The following is a 17,457-nucleotide window of genomic DNA, read 5'->3' on the forward strand; positions in this document are numbered from 1 at the left end:
CCCCGCACCCCGCCCCCCGCGCGCGTCGGCCGAGCTGCCCGCAGGGAGGTGACCGAGGGAGCCAGTCCGGCCGGCTGGGCGCTTGGCCCTGAGCCTGACCCGGGCCACCCGGCGCTCCCGCTGGCTCTCTAGGGGAGTGGGCCTGGCGCTCGGGCAGCCTGGCGCCCTGCTGTTAACCCTCCCAGTTGTACCCTGGCAGTGTGACCTTGGGCCAGTCACTTTACCTCCCTGATTTTCAGGGCAGTGAAGTTTTGCTGGTATCTGGTAGATATCTGCTAAAGACATGGGAGCTGCAGATATTTCTGGGGAAGAGTTGGCTTCCAGCTCCTGCTTTTAAGTTGAGGGCGGAAAGCCGGTATCCGGCTGATCCAGTGAGCCCCTGCAGATCCCAGGCTAAACACCCCTTCCTAGGAGAACCGGATGAAAATTCCAGAAAGCCTTTAATAACTGGTGTGCGTATGCGTGCACATACTTCCCTATATGTGTGTATCTGTATGTAAATACAGAATTATATCCTCCTAGAGAAAAAAATGTGTTGTGTGCATACTGTAGAAGGGTATTTTGTTAGAGGATAAGAAAGTATGTGTTCGTGACTGCTGGATTTGCAGGGGCCACAACAGGATTTTGGGGGGGATTCGGTGGAAATGGTGAAGGGGGGAGGGAGTTTTTCACAGTAAACTTTTATATATTTCCACTTTGAACGGTGCAAGCATTTTACTTAACCAAGAAGTTGTGCAAACCTGACCCCCCACTGCCAAAGGGAGAGGAGGGGGAGGATTCCCAGGCCCATTCTTTCCTGGGTTGCTCCAGTTTTTATTACTCCTCCGGTGGTCTCTTGATGCCTCCCGCGGCTTCCTCTCTGAGCAGGGGGTGTCTGTACAGCTGGGGTTCCTGCAGGAAGGGCGCCCCCATGGGCGCCCCCAGGGCATTCTGGGGGAATTCCGCCCCTGCTGTGGGTTTGACAGATGATGGGCACAGAGCATGCTGGGAGTCTTGTCCGTTTCCTGGGTCCAGCCTCCCACGGGGATGACAGATGCTGTGTTCAGGCTGGGTAGCTTTCCTAGATGTGGCTGGTGCTGCCTCCCTTCCTGCTGCCCGGAGCTCACATCATGCAAAGTGGGGAGGGCGGTAAGAGAACCAGGGAGGAGGTTCTGAGGTTAGGTGTGAGGCCCCCAGTTCTCTGAAGTTTAGGTCAATGGAAGGGTTCCCCAGGCTTCTGAAAGGGAGAGGTACAGTCTGGACCCTTGTATCCATTTACCAAATATTTAGAGGCCAAGGGCTGGGAATTTAAAAGGCTAATGTTCCCAAGGGAGGCACAATGAACAAGGCAGTCCACTGGGTTAAGCTCTGTGAGCCAGGCACAGCAGGGGATGTGGGGGGGGGCGGCGATATGTTTCTTTGGGTTAATAGAAACCCAGATAAGAGGGAAACAGCCACATGAAGGTCAGTGGTGAGAGCATTTTGGGTAGAGGGCAAATGCCCAAAACAGAACAGCAAATGCAAAGGCCCTGTGGCAGGAACAAGTTGGCCACAATAAATAAGTGTGGGTGGTGACGCAGCAGTCTTCAGGGCTCGGGCTGTGGCAGGAGCCTGGCTTCAGGGATCTGGCCTTGGGTGAGTCCCCTGTGCTGGGTCTACATTTCATCTACTAGAAAATGGGCATGGTGACAGTAGCTTCTGGGGGTAAGAATGAGTTAATGTCTGTTTGTATTACAGACATCCATTACACTCATTTCTACATCCCAGCCACTTGGAGCCACAGCTAAGAGTTAGGTCTTGGTCTCCCTCCTTCCATGTTGTGACTGTGAGCCAGGTGCTTTGCCGCCCCCGCCCCCCGCTCTGCGCCCCCTCTGGACCCTTGGTAGTCGTGTGGGTAAAGCAGCCGACATTTGTCTCTAACGCACTGGTCTGGGTGTGGGAGAATGTGGGTTCCCACGGTTTCCTGGGCTAGGCAGGGCTATTCCTGTAAGAATCCCTCGGAGTGGCCCACAGAAGGGGGGGTGCCTGAGAACAGGCTGCACCCCTGGGTTGGTGGCATCCCCAGCACTTAGCACACACCCGCATGGAGTCTGTGTGCAAATCCTCCAGGGAAGTGGTAATATGGCCAGTTACAGATGAGGAAACCGAGGCTCAGAGAGGTAAAGCAACGTGCCTGCAGCCCCACGCCGGTGAAGTGAAGTGGGAGGTGGAAGGAGGCCCAGGCTGCTTTCTTCCCAGCACTTTGCTTTCATTGTGTTTCGCTGTCTCTCAGCCGTCTAGGAACCCAGAAGGGGTAGGAAGAGCCCGTTCGTGCCATCCCTACATCCGGGCCTCTGCACAAGCTGTCCCTGCTGCCCATGGCACTCTTTCTGTTCTCTGGGGCAGTTTGCTCACCTTGTCTGGGTTAAGAGTCAAACCTTTCCTCTTGAGCCCGTCTCGTTACGAAGCTCACGCTCTTCACCGCGCAGGGCTTGGCTTAGCTATCGCTCCCTTCCAGAAAGCCAGCCCTGGCTCCTCTCCACCAAGCCTTTGTGAGCCGGTGCTTGTCCTCAGCCTCCGGTCTCCCTTGCCACTGTGTCCCCTCCTGTCACACCAGTGTCACTTGTGTCCTAACCATCAGCTGTCACCTGCCACCCCCTCCGGTCCTGCAGCTCCCTGCGAGCAGAGAACTCATTGCCATACTTATCTCTGTGTGTGGTTCTGTTTGCTGTGAGAACGCAGGAGGCCTAAGGAAGGGTGAGACTTTGTAATCCAAGAAGCATTGCCCGCTTCCCCAGCCGGCCATGGCCACACAGCCTTTCCTGCTGTCTCTGGTTCTTGTCCCCCACACCGAACACCCCGGCCTTGTGTTCCTCGGCCTTGTGCAGGGAGCCAGCCCCACCAAAATTAGGTCTGAGTAGGCAGCCGCCCACGCGGGGCATCACCGGGTCTGCACGCCCACTCCCTCCTCCACGCCTGTTCTCCATTGATTGATTGGCAATGTAAACAAGCAGGCAGGCAGCGCTTCTGAGCTGGGAAAGCGTCCTACCTAGATTGTTAAAATTCTCGTGGACAGCTGAGCCCAGTCTGGCGGTGGCCTTTGAGTCTCGTGTCTGAGCTCATCTCTCCCATGCAGGGGCTGAGTTGGCCTCCAGATCCCGCATCAGAGCCAGGCGTGCTCTGGTCCCCTCGTGCCTGCCCACTCCTGGGGTCCCAGAGGAAGTGACAGAGGATTCAGAGAGAGGTGGAGGGCCTGTGTTCCCTCAGAACGACTCCCCAGGCTCGCCTCTCAGGATGCCAAGAAGCTGCGAGAAGGAAAAAAGAAAAACAACTGCACAGACCCAGAGTTCGGGTTTCAGAGGCACTGCTGCTGTGTATCGGGTGCGTTACCCGCTGAGGCTGGGCAAGCAGTTCTTCCGCGGCAGCCGGTGGGCGCCTCCCGGTCAGGACGTGAGGTGGCCGTCCGAGGCGACGGTCGGATGAGAAGCAGACTTGGGCTGGTTGCTGGTTTGACCCCCATCTGATGCAGCTCACGTGAGGGCTCGGGGGTGGAGGGAAGGCTGTGGGCTGGGCTGGTCTGTGAGTGTGCCCGTGGCCATTGCCACATGCTGTGTTACGGCTTTTTAGGGAACTGGTACCAGGAGGCCAGGTAGAGTCTCTGCCCTCCGGAAACTTGGGGCTACCCGGAGACTGCACAGGAGGAGAAGCGCTGATGGGGACCAGGTGGCGACTGGCACGTGCTGCTCTGTCTCTCACCGGAGCACTAGATGCTGCTGAGGACCAGCCAATCCCGTCCTCTTTTTTGCTGCTCCCTGTGGTGTCCGTGGCCTGTGTCCTGGGTTCTCAGGGAGTCCATGAGCTCCACGAGAGGGGACACAGGGCTGTGCAGTGCCTCTGGGGAGGAACTCTGGGGCGCTCCTCAGGGTTCCCAAACAGTGACAGCATGTCCCACTGCATGCAGATCACACCTTGTAAGAAAATGATTAAAGCAATTACAGTTCTATTTTGCAGTAATGAAAAATGGCCGGGTGTGATGGCGCACGCCTGTAATCTCAGCACTCGGGAGGCTGAGGCAGGAAGATCGCTGTGAGTACAAGACCAGCCTGGGCTACAAAGTAAGCTCAAGGCCAGCCTGAACTGCGTAGCGAGACCCTGTCGCAAAAAGACAGGAAAAAAAAGGAAAAATTACGGTTTCGAGGCAGAAGAGGACAGACAGGCCGTGGGGGCTGGGAGGACCGTCCTTCTGCAGGCTGCGCTCTGTGCCCAGGCAGGGGTGGCACGGGCTCTGGAGCGTTGGCACAGTGGTGAAGACCACAGGAGGGTGCACAGGTGACCCCCGTCCCCCGGCGTCCAGACCTCCCCGCCCTCTTCCTGGGCGCTCACGGTGTGGACGCTTTGTGAGCACGGGGGAGCAGGCAGGCCGACTTCGGGCCCCACGCTGGCCCATGCTGGTGGTTGTCACTGTCCAGCTGGGTGCGTCATCTCCCCGCAGTGACAGCTGCAGAGCCGGGCCCTGGAGGCAGCCATTGCTAGTGCGTGGACTGAGCACAGCACTGCGGCCCTGCTGTGTGTCCCGCCGAGCCAGCGTGTCCCTTTCTGAGCTGGCAGTTCTGCCCCTCTGAAAAGGCAGCAGGCGACGGTGGTCTGTGGTCCGTTGTGCCCTGGATGTCAACCGTCCCGCCTCCTAGGAGCCCTCTGGGGGCTGGCTATCGTCATTGCTGGTTTACGAATGGAGAAACTGAGGCTCAGGCCTGTGAAGTGACTACCAGAGGTCATTCAGATGCCAAATTCAAATCTTACACTTGGCGTCTTGGCGGGGTTTTCAAGGCAGGGAGAAGCTCCTCTCCCACCTGACAGACACCCCGCAGGGTACAGTCTGCAAGTCTGCAAGTCCTGGTACCTGGGAGAGGCATGTCACCACACCTCGTCACCCGTGTTTCCCCCACTTGCGTACTCAGTGGCAAGGGGGACAGTTGTTCCTTGAGACAGGAGTGAGGTGGAAAGTTCTAGGACACGCATGCTCCCAGAGCGGGGCGTGAGGGGAGTGCGAGGAAGGGGCAGGGTCTTCCTGGGTGGGGGCTCACGTCTGCCCAGAGAAGCTCTGTGTGACCCTGCGGGCCCAAGGTCAGCCCATCGGGGACTCCGTGGCTGTGTGGACTGGTGGTAGTTAGGCCCCTTCCGCCTTGCTCTGCCCACCCCCGCCCCAGCAGGACTGCTGGTCTCCAGTACATGGCCAGAGTGCAGCAGGGACCTTCCTCACGCTCACACCTGCCGTCCACGCAGCGGCACCCTGCGCCGACGGCAGCTTTGGTGTTGGCAGAGCACTTGGGTCCGGTGGCTTCAGCAGAGGGAAGGAGGTGCCAGGTGCTCTGGGAGGAGAAGTCAGGGCCTCCGCTGCCCTGCTGGGGCGACACTGCAAGGTGAGGGCCCGCGGGGAGGAGCGCAGCACCCTGGTCCTGCCAGCGAGCTGGCCGCTGGCCTCATTATTAATTCATACAGCCTGAAGGTCGAATGGGTGATTTCCGCTGGTGGCTGCGGTTACCTTCAGCACTAGGACAAAGAGGTCCTTTGTTGTCCCTGTGTGTGACCTTTGCAGATGGGCACGCTGTCAGGAGCGGGCCTTCCGCCCTTGGCTCAGCTCCCCGGAGGTGACAGGGAGCTCAGAGGAGGTCCGAGTGCCTCGGGGCCAGTGGCGGGCAGAGAAGAAGGACACCATGGTGGCACCGAGTCACTGACGGCCATGGGAAGGGAAGGGAAAGCTGGTTACGCCCCAAGGTGGGCTGAGGTTGGAAGGGGCCCCCTAGGCCCTCGTCAGCACTGATGCCATGGTCTCAGGGACCGGAGACCCTCAAAGGAGCGCCCAGCATGTCACGGGCCGCGCCCAGCCCGTAGTTCTGAGAAATTCCCTTGACTTGACCTCACCTGCAACCTTGGGACCTCAAGCCAGGATCCCACAGTGGCCTCCCTCCCCTTTGCCCTTTAGTGGCAGATAGACATGGGTCTGAGTCCTGACACTGCCGCTTACCGTGCAGATGAAGCACTTGGCGTCTCTGGGCCTCATCTTCCTCATCTATAAAATGGGAGTAGAAGAATTGTGTCATTGTTGAGGATTAAATGAGAATTTGAATACAGCTCTTGGCATATCCTGAGTGCCCAGTACTTAGCTGTCGGCAAATACAGGCTGAGCATTCCTAATCTGAAATGCAAAGTGCCACAAATACAAGCTCTGAGGGCCAACATGACACCACAGTGGAAAATTCCACCCTGACCTCTTGTGAGAGCTGTAGTCAAGATACAGGCACACTAAGCATATTGAGTGAGATTCCTTTGTGGTCACATGTGTAACATGTACTTGAAATGTAAGTCAGTTTTCTCTTTAGATGTAGGCCCCATCCCCAAGATAACTTCTTATGTACGTGCACTGTCATATTTTTTCTTTATTTAAAAACCTAAGAATTGGTATTGTTCTGGCAGACATCGATTCTTCCTTATGGATTTTGTTTTATTTAACACACTTTTCCACAGATTTTTCAGCAGTGCTCTGTGAGTTATAGACTTTGAAAAAAGTTCTGCATACATGAACAGTCAATCCTGTGGCTGGGTATGAAATTTTAGATTGCTGGATATTTTCTCTCAGTATTTTGTTTTTGATCTCGTAATGCTATTGAAAGATCGACTCTTTGTGTAGTTGATGTTTGTTTGTTCAAAGGTTTTTTTGGTAAGTTTTTGTTAATATTTTTTTTTTGTCTTTTTGAGACAGGGTCTCACTATGCAGTTCAGGCTGGCTTTGAACTCGCTTTGTAGCCTAGGCTGGTCTTGAACTTAGAACGATCCTCCTGCCTCAGCCTTCTAAGTGCTGGGATTACAGGTGTGTGCCACCATGTCAGGCTGTTGATGTTTTGTATATGCTGCCTAAGTGTGGATTTGTTTTTATTTATTCTACCTGCAGGTGGTTTATGCTATTTTATTCTAAAGAAGACTCACACCTTCTTTATAAAAATATTATCCGTCCTCTTTTTCTTTAGCATCTTCCTTAGTCGTTTGTGCTAGAAACATGTTGGACCACCTTTTTCTGTTCTGAATGACTTGATTTTTTTCCTTTGAACCCAGGGTCTTTGCACTGAGCTACAGCCAGTGTTTTTTCCTTGCATTTTAAACTTTGAGACAGATTGAACTTGCAGTTCTTCTGCCTCGGCTTCCCAGAGTGCTGGAATCCAGGTGTGTGCCACCACGCCTGGCTGGTGTCACCTCTTTAGATGTTCTAACTCTTTCTTTAGCTATCACAACTTTGCTGTCTTAGCCTACTAAGTTTTTTTTTTAAAAATTTACAATGACTTTTAAAACATATATTTGTGTTATATAGCTTTCAAATTCAGTTTTTCACTGCGTGCTGCACTTCTGTTCTTCGTGGTGATTTGAGGTCTGTTACATCCTCTCTTCCATTTTCCCTCGCGGAATGTTGTTCCTTGCAGTGATTGCGTCTGCAGACACTTCTGTGTGGGAGTTTGCTGGCTTGTGTGTTTTGAGTTTTGATTACGAGCTGGTCTTTGATGAGCCGCTCATCCTGTCCCTCTCCCTCTCAGGGCTCTGCGGTGTCGGGTGCTTGGCATGTGCCTCACTAAGTCGCTCAGGGTTTTCACCACTTTGGAAACACCTTTCCACGTCATCTTTGTTAAGGCCTGGTGATGGGGCTCAGCGGTGGAGCGCGTGGCTGACTCTTCCGTGCAGGCCCAGCTTCCACGCCAGCAGTGCAGACAGACAAACAAAAAGCAGCCACAGCGCTCGTCAAGCTGGACCTCCTGCACCACAGCAGTCAGGACTTCGGCCATCTCCTCTGGGCCAGGGGAGAACACTCGGGCTGCTTTCCGTGAGGACGGGGCAGACGTTTGCTTCTCAGCTCCTGGAAGGCTCAGTTCAGGTCATGCAGTCTGCGGCCCACTTGAGTCGCTGGGTCACCGGGTGGGCTTGACGTCCCCGCCTTCTGCTCGCAGGCCTGCAGACCCGGCCCCCGCCCTGACAGCTCAGCCGCATCGGTCACTCGCCCCGCTGGGCCTCGGTTCCCCAGGCACCTGGGCATGACCCTCTCCTCAGACTCAGTGGAGTGTTTCTCTCACTTTGTCCAGGTACAGTGTTTAGCGGGGCAAGGCTGAATCAGCTCGGAGAGGCGGCGCTTTCTCTAAAGGTCCTGTGCAGCATCCTGCACCCAGCTCAGCGTGCCCCGCCCTGTCCGGAAGACAGCCCTGGAGGGCTGGAGAACGCTTTCTTATGCTCTGAGAGACGCCCCGTCGCCAGGCTCCGGGGAGTCACAGTTGCTTTCCCCTCCTGTATCTCCAGTTGTTGAAATAAAGACATCTCTGTCTCCTTGGCCGCATAAATGATTTGTGTGCCTCGGTGCAGACGTTTCTCAGTGTTGGCATGGAGCGAGCGAGTGGTTATGTGAGCAGGTTTCGGGGTCGCAGATCCAGGCTTCAGCCTCTGTCCTGCCACCAGTCGCCACGTGACCTTCAGCTGGTGACTGTAGCGCTCTGAGACTCAGTTTCCTGGTCCGTAAGGTGGGTGCAACAGCTGCACTGGGAGGTGTGGGCTCTGGTAGGGCACTAAGTGAGCTAAAGCCTGCCCAGTGTTTGGCTTAGTTCCTGCCTCTGAGTCAGTGCTGCCGCTTGGTAGTTACTGTCGCTGCTATAAGGCGAATGGTAAAGAATAGAAGGTGGTTGTGGGAAGATGCGTGTGGATGAGTGAGCACTGGTTCTCAGAGCCTGTGCACCCATCTGACAGCTTTCTGAGCTGCCTCATTGCTCATGATCAAGCTACACCACCAGGCCTTTATTTTCTTGGCTTTTTTCATTTTTTGTTGTTGTTGTTCTGGGAATTAAACTCAGGACCTTGCACTTGCCAGGCAGGCGGTTGTGCTGCTGAGCTATATCTCCAGCCCCTATCCCTTTATTTTGAGATGGGGTCTTGCTATGTAGCCTAGATTGGCATTAAATCTGAGATTCTCCTGCCTCAGCCTCCCAGGTAGCTGGGACTGTAGGCATGCACCACAGTGCTCAGCTTGAGCAGGGTATATTCTAAAGGCAAACCGGTTTACTGTGCCCCACCCCAGGATGTATTCTGTAAAGAAAAAGCCCACAGAGATCCTAACAAGGCCTTTGGTTCCTGAGGTGGTAATAAACGTTGTCTCTTGGCTACTGTGGGTCCAGGACAGCTCCGACTGGGAATTCTTTGGCTTTTACACTTACAAAGTGGGTTAAAGTTTCTGAGAAAATGGTTATCAGGTACTGGTTAAAAGCCAGCAGCCAGGCATGGTAGCGTAGATCTGTCATCCCAGCTAAACAGGAGGCTGAGGCAAAAGGATCACAGGCGAGGCCCACCTAAGCCTGTCTTTAAAAAAAATAATAGGCCAGGGTTGTGTCTTAATGATAGAGTGCTTGCCTAGCGTGGGATTCAGTCCCCAGTACTAGAAGTAACAAGCCAGCAGTCAGTCTTGATGTGCTGCTGGGGAGAGAAGCAGGCTGAGAGCGCCCTTCTCGAGGCCATGAGCACCCTCCTGCGTCTTTGGCTGATTCTGCCTGCAGCTCAGCGTGGTCTGTGATGTATACACTGTGGGCCGTGGTTTCTGAGGAGGAGGAGGAGGGGAGGAGGAGGGGAAGAGGGAGAGGGGGGAGGCAGGGACGGGGGGAAGAGGAGGCCCAGGCTTAGTCACTGTAGTGGCTGCAGCCGCAGGTGGCACCCGACAAGTTGCCGCTCCCCTCCTGAGACCGAAGCAGTGAACATCAGACAGCATCACGGAACTGCTTGGGGGCCTGGGGGTGACAGTCTCCGTGACTCCAGTGCTTCAACCTCCTCTCACCAGAACCAGGACTTGATATTTTTTAATTAAGGCCCAAATCACATATCATAAAATTGTGCTTAGGTGCATCCCAGTGGCATACAGCACGTCACTGTGTCCACAGCCCCAAGCCCTCGGTCCCCCTGCTCCCACCCGCCCCCTGCCCCTTGCCCCCCAAGTCTGCTCGACCCCTTGTCCTGGCCTGGCGCTCCCTGTGTGTGGGAGCGTGTGATATGTGGCCTTGCTTCCTGCTCCTTCCACTTGGCGTGATGTTGTCAGGGTTCTCCCGCACCCCTCTGGGCCTGTGGTCCTTTCTTGCCTGTTGCTGAATAATCCACATGTGGATCTACTCGTTCTGTTTCTCCGTTTGCCCAGAGAGGACCGCGTTGCGGTGTCACCCTTGGGAGGGTGTGAATGGTGCGGCGTGAGCGCCTGTGGATCGTTCATAGGACGACTCCTGGGGAGGGGCTGCTGAGACCCCGTGTCAGGGAGGCGCCTCGGCCCAGTGGCATGCTGAGGGATGTGCACCAGTAGGACCCGGGCCGGGAGCCGAGGGAGCCGAGGGCACCCTGTGGCAGCCGAGTTGCGTGTGCGCCTCTCTGTCTGGCCTCGCTCCCCCTGGGTTCCCGGGCAGTGTTTGGGTTTCATCCTGGCCAGTGTGCCGTGGCCATGAGCTGGGGGAGCTTGGGGGGGGGGGTGCTCGGAAGTCCCGGGAGACCTGCCTGGTGATGCCCCAGGTATCCTGGGGCCCAGGTGCAGGCTGGTACAACTAGTGGAGGCGGCAGAGGAGACAGCTTGGAGTCCCTGTGGAGGTACAGGCTCTGGGCGTCCTGTGCCCTGCCACCCTCCCACACCTGCCTACTGCACCTGCGGGCTCCTGAGTGGGCTCCTGGTCTCGTCCTCCCTGTCCGTCCCCAGGCCGTTGCCAGGTACGTTGGGTCTTGGTCCCTGCCCTTGTTGGCCTCCGTACACTCAGGGTGAAGCCCTGGTAACTTGAACTGCTGGTCGAGGTTCTTCATGCCCCCCCGCTGCCTCCCTCCCACCAACCCCGAGAGCCGCACAGCCCCCTGAGCTCTGCCCACATCTCTGCCTTCCCACTCAGCCTGCAGGCCTCCCGCGCCCCATGCACTGGAAGCGCCACTGGCCTCGGCACTGCTTGGTGGCAGACACGACATTGTCATCTTGGGTTCCCGTGGGGTGATGCGCATTTCCAGCGCACCAGGGCTCTGCCTTTTGCTTCTGCCTCCCCAGCAGCCAGTGGGTCCCTGGCAAAGCCAGGGTGCTCAGCCAGCGGCCCTGGGTGAGTAGAGGTGCCACCTCCAAAGGGTCCTGTGAGCACGGGTGGCTGCTGGGAGTCCCCCAGTCCCCACACTCCTGAGGGCTGGTGTGGATTCTGAAGGAGCAACAGTAAGCCACATGCTCCTGAGCACAGCCAGGGCCCTGGAAGGCAGGCTCGGCTGCCCTGGCACAAGTGGTGGCTGTGGATGGAAGTGACAGCCGTTTCCCCCGAGTCCCAGGAGCGAGGTCCGGTTCTCTGCCCCAGCTGTCACTCCATCCCTGGCTCCCCCTCTTCCTGCCTGGTGCTCTTGACCGCTGGCCTAGGTGACTGTCCCCCCACCAGTGTCCCCTCGCTCAGCACAGCAAGGCTTTAAGCGGGTCAGAGTCAAGGCCAGTGCCAAGCAGGCAGCCCAGCCCCGTCCCCAGCCCTGCAAGCCTTTTGTCCTTGCGGTGCAGTCATCTTCCGGATCTGCAGCCTCTGCACTTCGAACTCAACCAGCCCCGGCTCGAAAGGTTGTGGAAAAGAAAATTGCACCGCGCTCGCCCCCGTCAGTCCTCCCTGACACAACCGAGCGTCACGGTGGCCCCGTGGCATCCTGTGGCCGGTGTTGCGTTGTCCAGAGGGGACTGGCAGCGTGCAGGATTGTGTGAGCTCAGTGAGAATATGATACCTCTTATATAAGGGGCTGAGCAGCCTGGGGCTTCGGCGTCTGCGGGTGGGGTGCAGCTGAAGCCAGTCTGTCTTGGATCCCGGGGGATCTCTGAACCCTAAACTGGCAGGTTTCTGCCTCATTAATAACCGTGAGCATGGTCCTATGTGGCAGCAGCTGGCCAGAGTGGACCATGGCAGCCCCTCACATGGGCCAAGGGACGAGAGGCTCAGCGGGAGGTGTTGCCCCCAGCTGCCCGGCCATCCCAAGTGAGACTTTAAGTTACACTCTAATCCACATCTCATAAAATTCACACCATTTTCAAATGCATGGTCCAGCAGCTTTTAGTACATACATATTCACCAGATTGGGGCTGGGGATTTACCTCAGCGGTACAGCGCCTGCCTGGCAAGCATGAGGTCGTGAGTTCGATTCCCGGTACCGGAAAAAACAAAAAACAAAAAACAAAAAAAACAAAAACATATTCACCAGATTGTGCAAGGGTCACCCCTGTGAACTCTAGAGCATTTTATGACAGCTCCATACCCCAGCAGTCATTCCCATTCCACCACCCCCCAAATCCGGAACTACTCATCTTTGGTCTCCATGGACTTCCCTCTTCTGGGTATTTCATTTCATTGGAACCATATAAGAATGTAGTCTTTCGTTGTTGTTGATTTTTGAGACAGGGTCTCACTATGTAGTTCAGGGTGGCCTTGAACTCACCGTCTAGCCCAGGCTGCCCTCGAACTCATGGCAGTCCTCCAGCCTCAGTGTCTTGGGTGCTGGGATTGCAGGTGTGCCCCACTACGCCTGCCCCACATAATGTAGTCTTTTGCGTCTGGCTTCTCTCACTTAGCAGAATGTTTTCAAGGTTCATCCAACCATGGTATAGTATGTATCAGTGCCTCATTCCTTTTTATGGCTGAATACTATTCTATTGTTTGAATATGCTACATTTTGTCTATCCATTTATTAGTTGATGGAGAGTTTGTTTCTATCTCTTGGTGCTTATAGTAATACTGCTATGAACATTGATTTACCAGGTTTGTGTGGATATGGTTTTTTTTTACAAAGTGTATTAGTATGTATTGTGTAGAACAATAGGTTTATTTTGCCATATTTGGACATGCATATAACATAGGTTACTTGCACTCCCCACTCCCTACTTCCACTTCCCTCCCCTCTCCCCCAAACATCTCCTTTCTAAGTTTCCTTTCTACTTTCATGTCATCTCGCTGTCTTTTACATTTTCTCCGTAGACTGCACACATAAGATACGCAGTGTCTGATTTCATGGAGTCTGGCTTATGGCACTGAGCATGACCTTTGGGTTCCCCACTGTCCTACAGATCTCGTAACTGTTTCTGTGCGGAGGGATGGTCCTCGGTGTGCACAGGTCTCGTTGTCCTCGCCTGCTCACCTGTTGAGGGCGCCTAGGCTGGGTCATAGCTTGGCTGTTGTGAATGGCACAGTAATCTTGGGGGCTGCGGCTGTCCATACCGTGTGTGGAGTTGAATTCTTTTAGGAACATACCGAGGACCCGTACAGCTGGTTCAAATGGTATCTCTGTAACCGGCACTGCAAAACAGGACTTTAAAAGTTAGATTTTTTTCTTCTTGTAGAGATAAGCAGCATCTCAAGACTTCCTCCTGCTGAGCCCATAGCCAACACCCGCTCCTGTCCTTAGCCCAAAAGAAGCGACACAGCGTGCAGTGGCGGCCCAGGAGGCCGGACGGAGCGGGTCTCCTTTCCACTGGGAGGAGAGGGAGAGCTGAAGGTGGTAGGAGGTGATGGGGCCAGCGTGGAGACCTGCACTGTCCCTGTGTCCCCTCCCCGCTCCTCCTGCACCCTGGGACACGGCGATCTGTGGCCGATGGGCCCCTCTGCCTTCCCAGAGCTAGCTTTGAGGAGGTCCTTTTCCCTTTGTTCCAAGGTAGCCTCCTCTGAGCTGGTCAGCAACGAACGTAAGCGGGTGAGCAGAGGCGTCTGGACACAGCACTGTTCAGTTCTCTGAGGAGCTCAGGCTGATTTCCACGGGGCTGCACTCATGTCCACCCCAGCAGCCGGCGTGCGGAAGCTTCCTGTCTATCTCGCACCGGCAGAGTGGGATTCCTGGGTCACGGGGAACTCCACGCCCCGGGCAGCTCCCAGCTCTTCCCGCGTCCCGGCAGCAGTGCGTGAGCGTCCGGCGTCCCCAAGCCTCACCCATTTCCCATGTTGTTTCTCCCTATAGTTGTCAAGGTAGGAAAAAAGACTCTACTAGTAATCCCGGGTAATTGCAGAGCCCTAAGGACAACGAGCCACAAAAACAGGTTGCAGAGAGGACACGGCTGAGCAGTCCCACATCTGGCGCAGTTTCTCATCTGCACACGGTGTCAGCACCAACTTCTGCCTGTCATGAAATCTTACAGCTGTTGAGTTTCTCGCTTAATGACACACAAGGAACAGTTTTTGTGTGACCCACAATATTTTGAAAATATTTTTCTAAGACTGTGTCATGTTTTGACCTCAGGAGGTACCAGGATTAACCAGTTTACTGAGGCTCAGCTCCTGAAAATTTTTTTCGCATCGTTTTTCTTTATTAGTATATGTTTGTAGCACATAATATTTACATTCCTTGTGAGATAGTTTTTTACATTCCTTGTGAGATCTTTTTTTAAATTGCTGTTTTAATTAGGCGTGGTGCTTACTTTTATCTGTTCATCTGTGTACACTCATCTGAATTCCTCAGGGTTTGTTTCTAGGGATCAAGTTCCTCATTCAAAACGTTTGCATCAGCGCTAGCACAAGTATAAGGGGAGGCAGGGTAATGCTAAATTTTCTAGTGACTGTATATGTAAATCCAAATTGTGTAAAAGCATATTAAAAAAATAGGTGAAATTAATTTTAATATATTTTACTTAGCTCATTATATATAGGGGTTTTTTTTTTTTTTGTACCAGGAATTGAACTCAGGACCTTGCGCTTGCCAGGCAGGCACTTCTGCCCTTGAGCTACATCCTCAGCCCTCATTATATGTAGCATAGTATTTCAACATATAACCCAGATAAAATATTACTGAGGCATTTACTTTATTTTTAATTTTTTGTATGTGTGGGAATTGAACCCAGGGCCTTTGCAACTGAGCTACATCCCTAGCCTTTTTAAATTTTTAAATTTTGAGACAGGGTCTTGCTAAATTGCTAAACTGACAGCTGTGCTTGAACTTGGCAATCCTCCTGCTTTAGCCTCCTAGAGTGCTGGGATTACAGGCATGCGCCACCACACCTGATATGACTGAGGCATTTATGTTCCTTTTCACATTAAGCCCTTGAAAGCCTGTTCGTGTTTCCTGCTTCAGCACATCTCGGTTTGAAGTTGCCTCCTTCTGAGGGCAGAGTGGCCACAAGTGGCTGGTGGCTGTCGTGTTGGACAGTGCAGGTATACTTTTTGTGGATGCTTTTGATACCAAGTGACAGTCCTTTCCACGCCACCTCCGACAGCCTGCACTGGCCACAAGGAGACCGGTGCCCTGCCCTTAGGTTGAAGTCTGAAGCCCAAGGTAAGCAGGCCTGAGCTGCCGAGACCTGCAGTCTGCAGCAGTCTGCCCACGGTGCCCGCAGCAGCTGGAACCCTGGGGGACCCTGGGTGGGCCAGGCCTGAGGGAACCGGAAACACTGCATCCCAGAAGCCCTAGCGGAGACCGCAGGCCTGCTCCCTGGTCTGTGGGCCTCAACGCAGATGTGGCTCAGGTGCTTGTCACTGTGGACCCCGTGGTCCCGGGTTAGACTGGGCAGGTGGAGGGAGCTCTGAGAGGGCGGGGCTCTGTGGGCCTCAGGTTTGGGTTGGTTTACCTGTTTGCCCGACTGGGTATGCAAGCCAGGCCCGGGACCGCGCTGTGCGCGCGCTGAGCTGCACTGGGGTCCCTGGGGAATGTGGAGTCAGTGAGACTGGAGAAGCCTCCCTCTGCAGGTGCTGGAGGCAGGGAGTCTCATCTAAGCTGGAGGCCGAGTCCTTGGTTCTGGGTACTGGGTACCGAAAAGAGGGGTCTCAGGGAGAAGGCTGCCTTCCTGATTCTCCACGTTAGGTCATGCAGGCAGAGGGTGGGTGTGCGTGCCCGCTGCGCACATGAACTCTGCCTGCAGTCCGCTGGAAACCTTTCATTACAGAAAACTGGTTGAGCCAGGCATGGTGGACCACCCAGCACGCAGGAGGCTGAGGCAGGGGGATACCTATAAGTTTGCCACCAGCCTGGGCTACATAGTGAGTTTAAGGCCATCCTGGACTACATAGGGAGATCCTGTCTCTTCCCCCTTCCAACAAATAAAAAATAAACCTGGTCTGTGATGATCTGTCCACATCTTCCTACCAGTTGGTTCTCATCTCTACAAATGGGACTGAGGCTCATACCCACCTGGGAGGGTCGATGAGCGGGTTATGTGGGCCACAGTTTATCAACAGCAGAGCTGAGCAGAGCCTGGGGCACAGTAGATGCTCAGTTAGTGTCTACTCTTACTTTGATGATGTGTGCAACTTGTTTATTTATTTATTTTTGAGATGAAGTCTTACTGAGTTGCCCAGGCTGACCTTGAACTCATGATTCATTCTCCTGCCTCAGCCTCCAAGTAGCTGAGATTACAAGTGCGAGCTGCTGTGCCTGGCTTTTAAATAGCTTTGTGGACACATAATTCACCCACCATGAAATTCATCCATTTAAAGCGTACTCCAGGGGCTGGTGATTTAGCTCAGCAGCAAAGCGCCTGCCTGGCAAGCGCAAGGTCGTGAGTTCGGTTCCCGGTACCGGAGAAAAACCAAAAAAAGACAAAAAAAAAAAAAAGCGTACCCCATAGTTTTTAGTATAATCAAAGGATTGTTCCATGACAACAAAATCTAATTTTAAAACACCCCCCAGCCCATGAGCAGTGGATCCCTCCCCACCCCACAGCCCCAGGCACGTACTGGTCATCTTTGTCCCAGTGCATGCCGATATCTGGGCATTTCCTGCCAACAGGATCCCATCTGCGTGGCGTTTGTGCCTGGCCTGGCTCACGCACGATTGTGTTTGACAGTGGTTGCTTAGATGCATGCGTTTGGGGCGATTTCTGATCATTGTTTCTCATCGCATTGGTGTTTTTAAATCTGTGGGTCAGGGCCAGAGACTTCCTGTGACCTCACAAGGAGAGGCAGCGTGGGGCAGCAGGAAAAACGAAAGCAGACGCAAAACAGAAGCAAGCATGGTAGCACAGGCTGGGCCTCCCACCTCACCAGCTGAGCCCAGCCTGTGGCTCAGTGTGAAGGCCCTGGGTTCAGTGCCTAGCACAGCAAAAAAAAAAGCAAGACAAAAGCCCACACATGCACGCAGATTTTTCTTGCAGACTCCCTGAGCTCACACTGTGGCTGCAGCACCTTCCAGGTTAATAGCTGTGAGCAGGTTCCTGACCCCCCCGTGCCCCGATTGCTCCTCTGTCAAACGGGAAGAGTGTGCCCTGCACGGAGAGGATTCCACAGGAGCCCGTGTGCTTGCTTGTGCACCTAGCCACGGATGACTCGTTCCTCAATAACGATTTCCTGAGATCCCTCAGCTGTCCCTTACAGGACGTTGTTTGTGCTGAAAATGTTACGTGACCGGTACATCAATATTTATAGAGAAAAACTGGAAAATAGAGATGAAGCGAAAGGAAAACAAATTCAGGTGCAGTGGTACATGCCTGCAACCCCAGCTACTCAGACAGCTGAGGCAGGAGGATCACAAGTTGGAGCC

At 54.3% G+C, this 17,457-nt stretch overlaps 1 protein-coding gene across 1 annotated transcript in view; it reads left to right on the plus strand.

The window, feature by feature from the left end:
- The first annotated feature begins 1,049 nt into the window (after positions 1-1,049).
- Tesc (tescalcin) overlaps positions 1,050-17,457 on the plus strand; it is a 38,720-nt gene continuing 22,312 nt past the window's right edge. The window contains exon 1 of the mRNA XM_005396547.2: positions 1,050-1,128. Within this exon, the coding sequence (XP_005396604.1) occupies positions 1,065-1,128 (64 nt within the window). The 5' untranslated portion in view covers positions 1,050-1,064. The remainder of the gene's footprint in view (positions 1,129-17,457) is intronic.

The sequence above is a fragment of the Chinchilla lanigera genome, unplaced genomic scaffold (genome assembly GCF_000276665.1).
Source record: "Chinchilla lanigera isolate Chin_1 unplaced genomic scaffold, ChiLan1.0 scaffold00054, whole genome shotgun sequence".
Taxonomy (NCBI): Eukaryota; Metazoa; Chordata; class Mammalia; order Rodentia; family Chinchillidae; genus Chinchilla; species Chinchilla lanigera.